General features: G+C 44.1%; 1 protein-coding gene across 2 annotated transcripts in view; it reads left to right on the top strand.

Moving 5' to 3' along the window:
- The window catches only part of LOC121542309 (RNA-binding motif, single-stranded-interacting protein 3-like), a 224,194-nt gene that overhangs the window by 69,989 nt on the left and 136,705 nt on the right, over window positions 1-17,500 (top strand). For both annotated transcript variants that reach the window (XM_045226661.1, XM_045226660.1), the window contains exon 3: window positions 17,349-17,407. In XM_045226661.1, the coding sequence (XP_045082596.1) occupies window positions 17,349-17,407 (59 nt within the window). The remainder of the gene's footprint in view (window positions 1-17,348; window positions 17,408-17,500) is intronic.

The following is a 17,500-nucleotide window of genomic DNA, read 5'->3' as shown; positions in this document are numbered from 1 at the left end:
AGCAGCCCTACTAGCAAGATGTACAAGACCTTGTCCCCCCTCCTCTTTTGACAAATACAAAACACTTTGTGGAACCCAGTGATATTTATCCCAAAATAAATCCACAATAATTGCCTGTATCTTAGCCAGAAGGCCAGATGGTGGCTCTAAAACTGATAACCGATGCCACAGTGCTGAGGCAACCACATTGTTAACTATAATAGTGCGCCCCCTATATGACATACGAGATAACAACCAACGCCATCTCCTCATCCTCCCTTCCACCATTTCAACCACCCCAATGTAATTTTTTTCCATTGTCCCTGTCACACCCTGGCTCTGGGACTCATTATGTTGAGCCAGGGTGTGTTCATTCTATGTGTTCTGTCTCTATGTTGGGTGTTCTAGGTTGTGTATTTCTATGTTGGCCTGAGTGACTCCCAATCAGAGGCAACGAGTGTCAGCTGTGTGCTGGTTGTCTCTGATTGGGAGCCATATTTAACTGTCTGTGTTTCACTTTGTGTTTGTGGGTTTTTGTTCCGTGTTCGGTCATTGTCACTGAGGACTTCACGAGTCGTTTATTGTTTTGTTATTTCGTGTGTATGCTTTAATTAAATAAAGCAAGTATGTTCGCAACTAACGCTGCGCTTTGGTCCACTCCTTCATACGACGTTCGTGACAGTCCCCTCATCTCCTAGGTACACTCCAAGATACTTAAAACCTACCTTACACCATTCCAGCCCCACTGGCAAAGCCATGATCCCTCCAGACCATTCTCCAATCTGTAAAGCACAACTTTTTTTCCCAATTTACCTTTGCAGAGGATATTCCCCAAAAAACGATCAACCATTAGACTCAAACTATCCACCTCCGCTTGATTTTTTTACTAAACAACTACATCATCAGCATAGGCTGAGAGACAAATAGGAGGAATATCCTCTGCAAGGTACACCCCTTCAATGCGACTTCTAATGCTATTTAGTAGTGGCTCTATAGCGATGGCATATAACATTCCCGACAAAGAACATCCCTGCCTAATACCTCTACACACTTTAAAAGGAGCACTCAAACCTGTCACGTCTGTCACGTGTGCTCAGTGTGAATCTGCTTTCATCTGTGAAGAGCACAGGGCGCCAGTGGCGAATTTGCCAATCTTGGTGTTCTCTGGCAAATGCCAAATGTCCTGCACGGTGTTGGGCTGTAAGCACAACCCCCACCTGTGGACGTCGGGCCCTCATACCACCCTCATGGAGTCTGTTTCTGACCGTTTGAGCAGACACATGCACATTTGTGGCCTGCTGGAGATCATTTTGCAGGGCTCTGGCAGTGCTCCTCTTGCTCCTCCTTGCACAAAGGCGGAGGTAGCAGTCCTGCTGCTGGGTTGTTGCCCTCCTACGGCCTCCTCCACATCTCCTGATGTACTGGCCTGTCTCCTGGTAGCGCCTCCATGCTCTGGACACTACGCTGACAGACACAGCAAACCTTCTTGCCACAGCTCGCATTGATGTGCCATCCTGGATGAGCTGCACTACCTGAGCCACTTGTGTGGGTTGTAGACTCCGTCTCATGCTACCACTAGAGTGAAAGCACCGCCAGCATTCAAAAGTGACCAAAACATCAGCCAGGAAGCATAGGAACTGAGAAGTGGTCTGTGGTCACCACCTGCAAAACCAGTCCTTTATTGGGGGTGTCTTGCTAATTGCCTATAATTTCCACCTGTTGTGTATTCCATTTGCACAACAGCATGTGACATTTGTTGTCAATCAGTGTTGCTTCCTAAGTGGACAGTTTGATTTCACAGAAGTGTGATTGACTTGGAGTTACATTGTGTTGTTTAAGTGTTCCCTTTATTTTTTCGAGCAGTGTATGATTTGCCCCATCACCTCCCTCAGCCTGTTGGACAAAGCCTTTGACAGGATCTTATAATCAGTGCACAATAAAGCCACCGGCCTCCAGTTCTTCACCTCCCTAGGGTCACCCTTTTTGGGCAGTAGGGTGAGGACAGCCCTTCTGCAGCTTATTGGTAGTAACCCTCCGGTTAAACTATCATTAACTACTGCTAGCCAATCCTCTCCCAACATAGCCCAAAAATACTTTAAAAAGTCAACGGGAAGCCCATCAATGCCTGGTGCCCTTCCATTTTCCATGCCTTTTAATGCAGTGTATAACTCCTGCAAAGACAATGGTTGCTCTAGCTCAACCTGAGCTTCTGCAGCCACCTGTTGGAGCCCATCAAGACACTGCTGTGTCACTGTTTTATCCTCTTTGTACTCACACTTGTAGAACTCAGCATAGAACTCTACTGCCCTCTTTCTAATTTCACTAGGGCTAGTGAGCTCCTGTCCAACAGCTGATTTGAGACAATGAATAATTTTTCTTTGTCCATTCTTTTTCTCTGAACCAAAGAAAAATGTGGATGAGGCATCCAATTCAGAGATTCCCTGAAACGTACTTCTCACCAATGCCCCCTGTGCTCTGATACCCAGCAGGTCTGCCAATGCAGCTTTTTTCCTCTTGAGGGCCTGAGTATGGCCTCGATCTCCTGTGGTCTCAACCAACGTCATGAGTTCCACTATTTCAGTCTCTAGGGCTTTCATTGATCAGGTGATGTCCTTGGTGACATTCCTCGTGTATTGATTACAGAATTGTTGAATCTGGATTTTCCCTTTATCCCACCACTGTTGAAGGGATACAAAACTGGCCTTTTGAGACCTCCACCTCTCCCAGAAAAAACTAAAACATTTCCTGAAGTGAGCATCACTCAATAAAGTTATATTAAAATGCCAGTATGCACTTTTGGGTTTTACATCGTTAATGAACACCACCTCTGTTATTAAACAATGATCAGAAAATCCCACTGGGGTTATCACACTTGATTTACAGACCTGAGATTGATGCTCAAAACAATAAAACCTATCTAACCTGGCCATAGAGATGGTGTTCTCTCTCACATGCGCCCAGGTGTACTGTCTCGTGCCTCCATGTTGACTCCGCCAAATATCACACAGTTCATGTGTTGCAATGAGGTGTTTATAAAAAGTCCTTGAGGCTATATGAGGTTCTTTGTGATTTCTATCTAAATCACTGACTGTGCAGTTAAAATCCCCAGCAATAAATAAATAATCTTCATTATTACATTTCTCAATGGTATTTGATAATGTCTCTAAAAAAACATACCCTCTCAACTGCCACCACTGGGGCATATACATTTATCAGACACATAGTGATGTTTTCATACCTCGCTCTAACTTTTAATAACCTCCCCTCAAATACCTCTTCAACCTCATATGACAAAGGCAAAAACCCTTTTGAGAACAAGATGGCCACACCCCCACTTTTTGAGTTTTTATGACTACACACCACTGTCCACCCCCCACTCCTGTTGCCACATAACTTAATTTTCCAAATTACTATGCGTTTCTTGTAGAACATTTATGTCACTTCCCTTTCCCCTAATTAATTCATACACTATGGCTCTTTTTTTAACATCTCTTGCCCCATTTACGTTTAAAGAAGAAATCTTAAAACTGCTCATGGATGGAAAAAAAATACAGAGCAAGACACAGAAACCACATCTCTTTACAGAGTTAAGGCTGCGACTGAACTCTTTCATTTTCTTTAGAATTTACATCACTTATCACTCTCGTGACCACTTTCTTGAGTCTAGCAATTTCAGGGCTTGTCAAACCTCTCCCTGTTATTTTTGACATCAGAAACTTTGCTGATTCAATAAACAATTCACTTTCAGGGAAAAAATCTGTTACATTATAATCCTGCATATATTCCTTCCCTTTTGTCAACTTCATAAATTGACGTAATCCCATACCTCCCTTCCACCTCATTTATCTCACTATTTTGTTGTGACGCGTCAGATGACTCACTCTCGCTATCCTCCCCAGAAGAAAACTCCACCATCTCTACAACCTGTTTATCTTCAACTGATTTATCAATCTCTACCTTCCTCTTGGAATTAGACCCTTCACCACACCTTACATTCTTCCTCTTACTCCTCGGTACTTTGAAAACAGCTGCTTCCTTTTCCATTATTTCAATCTCCTCTTGACCTCCAATTTCATTTTCCAGCACCACCTCAGCAACGGCAGTCGCAATCTCACCGACTTTTTCCCCTCCTTCTTTGTTCTGATCTACCACAATTGCCCCCGTATCCACACAGCCTTCCTCTCCTACTTCTCCAACCACATCTGCCCACCTTCTCCCTTCCCCAGCACCCGCACCCTTAGCATGTTCGTCCCTTCGCGGTGGTGCATTAGCTGCACCAAATGCCCCTCTCTTCCACAGCCAAAGCATTTCATTGATTCAGTAGAAGCGTAGAAGACATAATCAAATCCATCAATCTTAAAACTGAATGCTAAATTCAGTTCATCAATGTCCTTTTTTAAAAATCATATGCACTTGTCTCCTATGAGACACGACATGTTTCAGCAACGGAGATTTGCATCCAAAAAGAACCTTCTTTATTGTAGATACAATTTGACCATGACGAGCTAACTCTCGTTCCAACACTTCATCTCTAACAAATGGTGGCACGTTAGAAAGTATAACTTTCTTCGCCGGATTCATAAGCGGAAATACCGGCGTCTGTGTCTCCCGCAACACAACACCACTCTCAACTATCTTATTCACCTTTTCAATGGAATCAAAAAATATCACTACAGCGCTATTCATCCTTGAGGCTGATTTGATGCTATCATACCCAATGATAGCACCCACTGCCAAGCTACATTCTTCCACTGAACACCCGGCCGCAGCAGGAATCTTTACTTCATGCCGCCGACTAAGTTTTTCAAACTCCAAACCTCCGCGGGTGGCCATTGCAACCAGCCCCACCCGCTGGTTGTGCCCTCGAGAAAACCAACCTCAATGATCCCACCACCCCTATACGTGCTTAGTGATAGTTAGACAAGATAACCTTAAAACAACTAAACTAATCAATATATATATATATATATACACACCAAAACCCAATAGAGTGAAAATAATTCCAGTCGCTCTCACAATCACTCCTGCTTCACGACTCACTCCCAGCATGCACTCCAACGAGAGAGAGAGATAGAGGGAGAGAGAGAGAGAGAGAGAGAGAGAGAGAGAGAGAGAGAGAGAGAGAGAGAGAGAGAGAGAGAGAGAGAGAGAGAGAGAGAGAGAGAGAGAGAGAGAGAGAGAGAGAGAGAGAGAGAGAGAGAGATAGAGGGAGAGAGATTGACACAAACAGAGAGAGAGAAAGAGAGGAATAGATGGGGAGACAGTGACATAAAACAGAAGGAGTGAGAGACTAGCAGACGACTGTGTTGTGTGAGGATTTGTTGTGGTGTATTGTGTTCTGTATTTGGTCCATTTGGTTATGCAAAGACCCTGAGATCAATTCTCTGTTTACAGCCAGGCAGTATTCAGTAGAGAAACTAACAAAACAACAGCATTAACAGCTTCCAACTCCCACATCCTAGCACTGGAAGGTCAGGCTGGAAAATGTATGAAACAATGTTCACTTGGGCCAGTTGTGAAATATTTAGCAAAAAAACATTGTTCGTTTTTATTTCTGAACATGAGACAACTTCTGAACAATCTGGGTCATGTATTGTGTCTGTATAATAAAGAATGCATGATTTTGGCACGAAAACATTCACAGATCTTGATCTGAAGTAATATTTCTCTGCTTACGATGCTAACATTTCATAACTTATTTTACCCTCCCTCCCTCCCTCCCTCCCTCCTTCTCCTGGCCCAGAATTTGATTTTGAAACCATAGTCAGATGACTGATCTGCCATTGCTGTGTTACATTAGCAGTATAATACAGTGATGGAGGTGTTCTCCTCGTGGTGACAGAACAAATGATCCCTCCTTTATTATTATTATTATTATTAAACACCTCAGTCCATGTAATATAGTCTCTCTCTCTCTCTCTCTCTCTCTCTCTCTCTCTCTCTCTCTCTCTCTCTCTCTCTCTCTCTCTCTCTCTCTCTCTCTCTCTCTCTCTCTCTCTCTCTCTCTCTCTCTCTCTCTCTCTCTCTCTCTCTCTTTCTCTCTCTCTTTCTCTCTCTTTCTGAGAGAGAGGGGGTAGAGGTGAAGAGGGAGATGGAAAGAGACAGGGAGACAGAGTGAGGGAAAGAGGGAGAGAGAGAGAGAGAGAGAGAGAGAGAGAGAGAGAGAGAGAGAGAGAGGGAGAGAGAGAGGGAGAGAGAGAGAGAGAGAGAGAGAGAGAGAGAGAGAGAGAGAGAGAGTGAGGGAAAGAGGGAGAGAGAGAGAGAGAGACTCAATGAAATGATAAAATATACAGACCACAAATTAAACTCTTTAACATCATCCTTAGCTCTGGCATCTTCCCCAATATTTGGAACCAAGGACTGATCACCCCAATCCACAAAAGTGGAGACAAATTTGACCCCAATAACTACCGTGGGATATGCGTCAACAGCAAACCTTGGGAAAATCCTCTGCGTTATCATTAACAGCAGACTAGTTCATTTCCTCAGTGAAAACAATGTACTGAGCAAATGTCAAATTGGCTTTTTACCAAATTACCGTACGACAGACCACGTATTCACCCTGCACACCCTAATTGACAAACAAACAAACCAAAACAAAGGCAAAGTCTTCTCATGCTTTGTTGATTTCAAAAAAGCTTTTGACTCAATTTTGCATGAGGGTCTGCTATACAAATTGATGGAAAGTGCGGTTGGGGGAAAAACATACGTCATTATAAAATCCATGTACACAAACAACAAGTGTGCGGTTAAATTGGCAAAAAACACACACATTTCTTTCCACAGGGCCGTGGGGTGAGACAGGGATGCAGTTTAAGCCCCACCTTCTTCAACATATATATAAACGAATTGGCGAGGGCACTAGAAAAGTCTGCAGCACCGGCCTCACCCTACTAGAATCTGAAGTCAAATGTCTACTGTTTGCTGATGATCTGGTGCTTCTGTCACCAACCAAGGTGGGCCTACAGCAGCACCTAGATCTTCTGCACAGATTCTGTCAGACCTGGGCTCTGACAATAAATCTCAGTAAGACAAAATAATGGTGTTCCAAAAAAGGTCCAGTTGCCAGGACCACAAATACAAATTCCATCTAGACACCGTTGCCCTAGAGCACACAAAAAACTATACATACCTCGGCCTAAACATCAGCACCACAGGTAACTTCCACAAAGCTGTGAACGATCTGAGAGACAAATCAAGAAGGGCCTTCTATGCCATCAAAAGGAACATAGGATTTGACATACCAATTAGGATCTGGCTAAAAATACTTGAATAAGATATAGAACCCATTGCCCTTTATGGTTGTGAGGTCTGGGGTCCGTTCACCAACCAAGAATTCAACGAAAAACACCCAATAATGCATGCAGAGCAGAATTAGGCCAATACCCGCTAATTATCAAAATCCAGAAAAGAGCCGTTCAATTCTATAACCACTTAAAAGGAAGCGATTCCCAAACCTTACATAGCAAAGCCATCACCTACAGAGAGATGAACTTGGAGAAGAGTCCCCTAAGCAAGCTGGTCCTGGGGTTGTGTTCATAAACACAAACAGACCCCACAGAGCCCCAGGACAACAACAACAACACAATTAGACCCAACCAAATCATGAGAAAACAAAAAGAAAATTACTTGACACATTGGAAAGAACAAACAAAAAAACTGAGCAAACTAGAATGCTATTTGGCAAGAAAGGGGCAACCAGTGAAGAACAAACACCATTGTAAATACAACCCATATTTATGTTTATTTATTTTCCCATTTGTACTTTAACTATTTGCATATCATTACAACACTGTATATGGACATAATATGACATTTGAAATGTCTTTATTCTTTTGGAACTTCTGAGTGTAATGTTTACTGTTAATATTAATTGTTTATTTCACTTTTGTTTACGATCTACTTCACTTGCTTTGGCAATGTTAACATACGTTTCCCATGCCAATAAAGCCCTTAAATTGAAATTGAATTGAATTGAGAGAGAGAGAGAGAGAGAGAGAGAGAGAGAGAGAGAGAGAGAGAGAGAGAGAGAGAGAGAGAGAGAGAGAGAGAGAGAGAGAGAGAGAGAGAGAGAGAGAGAGAGAGAGAGAGAGAGAGAGAGAGAGAGAGAGCTCAAAGACATTGCTCCTGCATTTTTAACAAAAAATATAGATTTAGAGTTAGATAAAGTATGATTTTTTGGCAGGGACATATACAGGATGCTACCCTCCACAACATAACCTTCATTCCAAACCAAAACTCCAAACCTACAACCTGATTTTGGACGGAATTACCTGGAAAGCTTTCTACTACCAAGGATTACTATTCTCAAACTATACAGCAAATGCTCTGGCAAACAAACAGAAACCTGAAAACACCATCCAACCTGGAACTGAGTGAGTAAATCAAATCAAATCAAATCAAATTTTATTGGTCACATGCGCCAAATACAACAGGTGCAGACATTACAGTGAAATGCTTACTTACAGCCCTTAACCAACAGTGCATTTATTTTAAACAAAAAAAAGTAAGAATAAAACAACAACAAAAAAAGTGTTGAGAAAAAAAGAGCAGAAGTAAAATAAAGTGACAGTAGGGAGGCTATATATACAGGGGGGTACCGTTGCAGAGTCAATGTGCGGGGGCACCGGCTAGTTGAGGTAGTTGAGGTAATATGTACATGTGGGTAGAGTTAAAGTGACTATGCATAAATACTTAACAGAGTAGCAGCAGCGTAAAAAGGATGGGGTGGGGTGGCAGTGCAAATAGTCTTGGTATCCATTATTAGCTGTTCAGGAGTCTTATGGCTTGGGGGTAGAAGCTGTTGAGAAGTCTTTTGGACCTAGACTTGGCACTCCGGTACCGCTTGCCGTGCGGTAGCAGAGAGAACAGTCTATGACTAGGGTGGCTGGAGTCTTTGACAATTTTGAGGGCCTTCCTCTGACACCGCCTGGTATAGAGGTCCTGGATGGCAGGAAGCTTTGCCCCAGTGATGTACTGGGCCGTACGCACTACCCTCTGTAGTGCCTTGCGGTCGGAGGCCAAGCAGTTGCCATACCAGGCGGTGATGCAACCAGTCAGGATGCTCTCAATGGTGCAGCTGTAGAATTTTTTGAGGATCTGAGGACCCATGCCAAATCTTTTAGTCTCCTGAGGGGGGAATAGGCTTTGTCGTGCCCTCTTCACGACTGTCTTGGTGTGTTTGGACCATGATAGTTTGTTGGTGATGTGGACACCAAGGAACTTGAAGCTCTCAACCTGTTCCACTACAGCCCCGTCGATGAGAATGGGGGCGTGCTCAGTCCTCTTTTTTTCCTGTAGTCCACAATCATCTCCTTTGTCTTGGTCACGTTGAGGGAGAGGTTGTTGTCCTGGCACCACACGGCCAGATCTCTGACCTCCTCCTATAGGCTGTCTCATCGTTGTCGGTGATCAGGCCTACCACTGTTGTGTCGTCGGCAAACTTAATGATGGTGTTGAGTCGTGCCTGGCCATGCAGTCATGGGTGAACAGAGAGTACAGGAGGGGGACTGAGCACGCACCCCTGAGGGGCCCCCCCCCCGCGTGTTGAGGATCAGTGTGGCAGATGTGTTGTTACCTACCCTTACCACCTGGGGGCGGCCCGTCAGGAAGTCCAGGATCCAGTTGCAGAGGGAGGTGTTTAGTCCCAGGATCCTTAGCTTAGTGATGAGCTTAGAGGGCACTATGGTGTTGAATGCTGAGCTGTAGTCAATGAATAGCATTCTCACGTAGGTGTTCCTCTTGTCCAGGTGGGAAAGGGCAGTGTGGAGTGCGATAGAGATTGCATCATCTGTGGATCTGTTGGGGCGTGTATGCAAATTGGAGTGGGTCTAGGGTTTCTGGGATTATGCTGTTGATGTGAGCCTTGACCAGTCTTTCAAAGCACTTCATGGCTACAGACGTCAGTGCTACGGGTCGGTAGTCATTTAGGCAGGTTATTTTAGAGTTCTTGGGCACGGGCACTATGGTGGTCTGCTTGAAACATGTTGGTATTACAGACTCAGTCAGGGACATGTTGAAAATGTCAGTGAAGACACTTGCCAGTTGGTCAGCACATGCTCGGAGTACACGTCCTGGTAATCCGTCTGGCCCTGCGGCCTTGTGAATGTTGACCTGCTTAAAAGTCTTACTCACATCGAAGCTACGGAGAGCGTGATCACATAGTCATCCGGAACAGCTGGTGCTCTCATGCATGCTTCAGTGTTGCTTGCCTCGAAGCGAGCATAGAAGTGGTTTAGCTTCGTCTGGTAGGCTTGTGTCACTGGGCAGCTGCAGCTGTGCTTCCCTTTGTAGTCTGTAATAGTTTTCAAGCCCTGCCACATCCGACGAGCGTCCAGAGCCAGTGTAGTATGATTCAATCTTAGACCTGTATTGACTCTTTGCCTGTTTGATGGTTCGTCGAGGTCATAGCGGGATTTCTTATAAGCGTCCGGGTTAGAGTCCCGTTCCTTTGAAAGTGGCAGCTCTACCCTTTAGCTCAGTGCGGATGTTTCCTGTAATCCATGGCTTCTGGTTGGGGTATGTACGTACGGTCACTGTGGGGACGACATCATCGATGCACTTATTGATGAAGCCAGTGACTGATGTGGTGTACTCCTCAATGCTGTCTGAAGAATCCCGGAACATGTTCCAGTCTGTGCTAGCAAAACAGTCCTGTAGCTTAGCATCTGCGTCATCTGACCACTTTTTTATTAACCGAATCACTAGTGTAATGTTTAGTATGAAGCTATTTTTCACTTTCAAAAACCAAGAAGAAAAATACATTACAATGATATATTTTATTTTGTAAGGACTGAATGCTAAGGCTACCAAGCTTAAGCTTGCTTGTACAAAGAGATACAATTTCAATTAGCACTGACGTGTGAAGTGAGAGGTGTCAAAGCCCTTGAGCCCAACAATGGCAGGAGAGTCGTACAGTCTACTCCAACTAAATGGAGAGGCCTTAGAAGTACCCCACCCCCCACTGTTCAGAGGTCATTAAAATACAGTACCCTCTGAATGTAAAAAACGACAAGACACGAAAAGAGTACAAATTGAAACTTATTTTGGGGAAGCACAAGACACTTTTTGCTGATTTGTATAAAAATGGGAACATAAGCAACCTTATCTTCCACACAGACCATCCCCTGGCATGGCACAGTGCTATACTAGCACTCTAACCCTCTGTTAAGAGGGGGGGTGTTAGCGACGTGTGGAAACTCAGGATACTGGACAACGAGGACTCTGAGTCGTCTAATATTAATTCTATAAATCTGGAACCGTTTGGTTCAAGGCAACACCAAACAGTTCCAGCTGGACTTTCACCTAATCAAAGAAATAGCTTAGCAGGAGAAGCTCTCCCTTGAGAATGATACCCCTACCCCGAGCGGGTCAGACCAGACCTCTTCATTAAATAACCCCACAGAGCAACCCCAAGCAGAAAGTCAACTTCCCAGCACAGAGTACTACTCCCTCATTGAAATGAAGGATAAATTCACCCAGCTGGAGGTAAGGCAGGTGGAGCTGGAACAGCAGGTGAACACACTCCAGTCAGCACAGACACAGACAACAGTCCAGCACAACAACACCCCCTTAACTAGACCTGGAGAGCTGCAGGTAGAGAGAGACATGTCTGCACTCTGGACTGTGGTGAGACAACATCAACAGGAGAAAGAGCAGGAGCAGGAGAAGAACAGAGCACTAGAGGAGAGGATCAGAGTGCTGGAGGAGAAGGTGAGAACGATGACGGGTGACATAGGAACAACCGATTAGAGAGCTGGCCACCCCCGCAGAGAAGCCAGCAGAACAGCCGACCTCAGATCCTGGCCAAAGTCTCGACACTGCAGCAGAACAGTACACCCTAGACCCTGGCCATAACCTCGACATCACACCCAGACAAACAAATGAAGAACCCCAAGCCCAGGGGATCCCAACCCCTCTGAGCAACCCCCCAGTCAGACACCCTGATAGCCCTCATGACGACCCCCCCACACCCACTGAGGACATACACAAGCCACAGATTGTACTCCTTATGGATTCAAACGGGAAATAAATACAAGAAAATAAACTTTTTCCAAAACACACAGTGTCTAAACTCTGGTGTCCAAACACCCAGCGCGCCCTAGACCTTCTGTCTGAGGACCGACTAGGATCACCCAGCCACATAATAATACACACAGGCACAAACGACCTGAGAACACAGCAGGAAAGGGTGGCCACATCACTCAAGGGGAGTGATAGAAAAAGCTTCTTCTACTTTCCCCAACGCACAAGTGGTTATCTCAACCCTGTTACCACGAAAATACTTCCACCCTGCTACCATACAGCGGGTAAACGCAAGTATTTCCCGTGACTGTGCATCAAAACCAAATGTCTACCTTGCCCACTACTCCACCCTGGACGTGAACAGCCTTTATGACCGGGTCCACCTATACAAGGCAGCAGTGCCCACCTTCGCCCGGACCCTAAAGGATATCGCCCTCAACCGCAGACCCAACACCTCACACAGGAGCAACAGATCAACAGACACCCCACCCAGACCAGCGAGACACTCTCCCAGACCCGCGGGACCCCCCAGGACCTACACATAGAGGACCCCGCAGAGAGGACCTACATCCAGACCACAGCACCATCAACCACATCTACACCCCCCACCCCCACCAATTAACTCCCCCCAAGTCAACCATGCCCACACCCCATTTAGGGCCCCCCTCAGATCAGACCTATGCCCCCTCCTACCCACCCCAAACCCCCCACTCCCACAAAGAGGGCCTTAACATGAAAGTCACACATACGCCCAGGCCGTGAGCAGGCAAACAGGCCCAACACCCACTCTTACACTAGCCCAAGCCAATGGCATGTACCAGATGCTCAGCAGGCTCTGCTCACAATTACTGGCCTGAGGCCAAACCACACAACCAACAACATTAGACACTTTATGGAACACAAAGCCTTCACTATTTCATCCTGGAATATCCAAGGCCTGAGGTCATCTGCCTTTGGCCTAAAGAATCTGGACTTCACCAAAGAAATCGGAAATACAGACATTGTCATCCTACAAGAAACATGGTATAGAGGAGACGGACCCACTGGTTGCCCTCTAGGTTACAGAGAGCTGGTAGTCCCATCCACCAAACTACCAGGTGTGAAACAAGGAAGGGACTCAGGGGGTATGCTAATTTGGTATAGAGCAGACCTAACTCACTCTATTAAATTAATCAAAACAGGAAAATTTTACATTTGGTTAGAAATTCAAAAGGAAATTATCTCAACTGAGAAAAATGTCCTCCTGTGTGCTACCTATATCCCCCACTAGAATCCCCATACTTAATGAAGACAGTTTCTCCATCCTGGAAGGGGAAATCAATCATTTACAGACCCAGGGACATGTACTAGTCTGTGCGCGACCTAAATGCCAGAACTGGACAAGAACCTGACACCCTCAGCACACAGGGGGGACAAACACCTACCTGGAGGTGACAGCATTCCCTCCCCCATATGCCCCCTAGGCACAACTACGACAACATAACCAACAAAAACGGGTCACGACTCCTGCAGCTCTGTCGCACACTGGGTATGTACATAGTCAATGGTAGGCTTCGAGGGGACTCCTACGGTAGGTACACTTCAAGCTCATCTCTCTTGGCAGTAGTACTGTAGACTACTTTATCACTGACCTCAACCCAGAGTCTCAGAGCGTTCACAGTCAGCCCACTGACACTATCAGACCACAGCAAAAATCACAGTCTACTTGAACAGAGCAATACTCCAATCATGAGGCATCAAAGCCAAAGGAACTGAATAATATTAAGAAATGCTATAGATGGAAGGAAAGTAGTGTTGAAACCTACCAAAAACAATTAGGAAACAACAAATTCAATCCATTCTAGACAACTTCCTGGACAAAACGTTCCACTGTAATAGTGAAGGTGTAAACTTGGCAGTAGAAAACCTAAACAGTATATTTGACCTCTCAGCTTCCCTATCAAATCTAAAAATCTCTAACAGAAAACCAAAGAAAAGTAATAACAGTGATAAATGGTTTGATGAAGAATGCAAAACCTAAGAAAGAAATTGAGAAACCTATCCAACCAAAAACACAGAGACCCAGAAAACCTGAGCCTACGCCTTCACTATGGTGAATCACTAAAACAATACAGAAATACACTACGGAAAAGAAGGAACAGCATGTCAGAAATCAGCTCAATGTAATTGAAGAATCCATAGACTCTAACCAATTCTGGGAAAATTGGAAAACACTAAACAAACAACAACACGAAGAGCTATCTATCCAAAACGGAGATGTATGGGTAAACCACTTCTCCAATCTTTTTGGCCCTATAACAGAGAACAAACCGCACAAAAATATACATGATCAAATGCAAATCTTAGAATCAACTATTAAAGACTACCAGAACCCACTGGATTCTCCAATTACATTGAATGAACTACAGGACATTTACATTTACATTACATTTTAGTCATTTAGCAGACGCTCTTGTCCAGAGTGTCTTACAGTTAGTGAGTGCATATATATATATACAGTGGGGAGAACAAGTGTTTGATACACTGCCGATTTTGCAGGACAAAATACAAACCCTCCAACCCAAAAAGTCCTGTGGTGTTGATGGTATCCTCAATGAAATGATAAAATATACAGACCACAAATTTCAATTAGCTATACTTAAACTCTTTAACATCATCCTTAGCTCTGGCATCTTCCCCAATATTTGGAACCAAGGACTGATCACCCCAATCCACAAAAGTGGAGACAAATTTGACCCCAATAACTACCGTGGGATATGCGTCAACAGCAACCTTGGGAAAATCCTCTGCATTATCATTAACAGCAGACTAGTTCATTTCCTCAGTGAAAACAATGTACTGAGCAAATGTCAAATTGGCTTTTTACCAAATTACCGTACGACAGACCACGTATTCACCCTGCACACCCTAATTGACAAACAAACAAACCAAAACAAAGGCAAAGTCTTCTCATGCTTTGTTGATTTCAAAAAGCTTTTGACTCAATTTGGCATGAGGGTCTGCTATACAAATAGATGGAAAGTGGGGTTGGGGGGAAAAACATACAACGTTATAAAATCCATGTACACAAACAACAAGTGTGCGGTTAAAATTGGCAAAAAAACACACACATTTCTTTCCACATAGGTGGGGTGAGACAGGGATGCAGTTTAAGCCCCACCCTCTTCAACATATATATCAAACGAATTGGCGAGGGCATTAGAACAGTCTGCAGCACCCGGCCTCACCCTACTAGAATCTAGTCAAATGTCTTCTGTTTGCTGATGATCTGGTGCTTCTGTCACCAACCAAGGAGGGCCCCCTACAGCAGCACCTAGATCTTCTGCACAGATTCTGTCAGACCTGGGCCCCTGGACAGTAAATCTCAGTAAGACAAAAATAATGGTGTTCCAAAAAGGTCCAGTTGCCAGGACCACAAATACAAATTCCATCTAGAGCACACAAAAAACTATACATACCTCGCCTAAACATCAGCGGCCAAGGTTAATTCCACAAAGCTGTGGAACGATCTGAGAGACAAGGCAAGAAGGGCATTCTATGCCATCAAAAGGAACATAAAATTTGACATACCAATTAGGATCTGGCTAAAAATACTTGAATCAGTTATAGAACCCATTGCCCTTTATGGTTCTGAGGTCTGGGGTCCGCTCACCAACGAAGAATTCACAAAATGGGACAAACACCAAATTGAGACTCTGCATGCAGAATTCTGCAAAAACATCCTCCGTGTACAACGTAAAACACCAAATAATGCATGCAGAGCAGAATTAGGCCACTACCCACTAATTATCAAAATCCAGAAAAGAGCCGTTAAATTCTATAACCACTTAAAAGGAAGCGATTCCCAAACCTTCCATAACAAAGCCATCACCTACAGAGAGATGAACTTGGAGAAGAGTCCCCTAAGTAAGCTTGTCCTGGGGCTCTGTTCACAAACACAAACAGACCCCACACAGCCCCAGGACAACAACAACAACAACACAATTAGACCCAACCAAATCATGAGAAAACAAAAAGAGAATTACTTGACACATTGGAAAGAACAAACAAAAAAACTGCGCAAACTAGAATGCTATTTGGCCCTAAACAGAGAGTACACAGTGGCAGAATACATGACCACTGTGACTGACCCAAACTTAAGGAAAGCTTTGACTGTGTACAGACTCAGTGAGCATAGCCTTGCTATTGAGAAAGGCCGCCGTAGGCAGACCTGGCTCTCAAGAGAAGACAGGCTATGTGCACACTGCCCACAAAATGAGGTGGAAACTGAGCTGCACTTCCTAACCTCCTGCCAAATGTATGACCATATTAGAGACACATATTTCCCTCAGATTACAGCGATCCACAAAGAATTCAAAAACAAACCCAATTTTGATAAACTCCTTATCTACTGGGTGAAAAACCACAGTGTGCCATCACAGCTGCAAGATTTGTGACCTGTTGCCACAAGAAAAGGGGCAACCAGTGAAGAACAAACACCATTGTAAATACAACCCATATTTATGTTTATTTTTTTTCCCATTTGTACTTTAACTATTTGCACATTGTTACAACACTGTATATATACATAATATGACATTTGAAATGTCTTTATTCTTTTGAAACTTCTGAGTGTATTGTTTACTGTTAATATTTATTGTTTATTTCACTTTTGTTTACTATCTACTTCACTTGCTTTGGCAATGTTAACACACGTTTCCCATGCCAATAAAGCCCTTAAATTGAAATTGAAATTGAATTGAGAGAGAGAGAGAGAGAGGTGGGAGAGAGAGGTGAAAGAGAGAGACAGAGACAGAGACAGAGACAGAGACAGAGACAGAGAGAGAGAGAGAGAGAGAGAGAGAGAGAGAGAGAGAGAGAGAGAGAGAGAGAGAGAGAGAGAGAGACTGACTTCTGAGTGTAATGTTTACTGTTAATTGTTATTGTTTATTTCACTTTTGTTTACTATCTACTTCACTTGCTTTGGCAATGTTAACACACGTTTCCCATGCCAATAAAGCCCTTAAATTGAAATTGAATTAAATTGAATTGAATTGAGAGAGGGGGGGGGGGCTCTACATCTCTTATTGACCCTGTGAGCGAGGTGAAGAGGGTATTGAAACCATTTCATGTCTCCCAGTTATCATTATTAATGAGATGGAACAAATCTAGTTAGACAGGGTGCTGGAGTCTGGTGTTTAAGTGGACTCTCTCTCTCTCGCTCTCAGACTGAGACTTATGCAGAGACTTATGTAAAACTCACACACAATGCCATTTATCATATGCATGCAGTTTGTGTGTAATGTGAATAAAACATGCATGTTCAATAAGAAGTGCTAACCAGTTGTTCTGTTGTGTTTTTACAGGTATGGGAAAATAGCGTCAACGAAGGCGATACTGGACAAGAACACGAATCAATGCAAAGGTACGCTGGAATCCCCATGTAGCATTCAGATCCACATTGATCATGTTCAGTGTTCAGATGAATGAGTCTATTTTATAGTGCCTGGTGGGAACA

This window comes from Coregonus clupeaformis, chromosome 17, assembly GCF_020615455.1.
Source record: "Coregonus clupeaformis isolate EN_2021a chromosome 17, ASM2061545v1, whole genome shotgun sequence".
NCBI classification, from domain to species: Eukaryota; Metazoa; Chordata; class Actinopteri; order Salmoniformes; family Salmonidae; genus Coregonus; species Coregonus clupeaformis.
The sequence above is the reverse complement of the archived record's forward strand: the minus strand, read 5'-3'. Positions and strand labels throughout refer to the sequence as shown.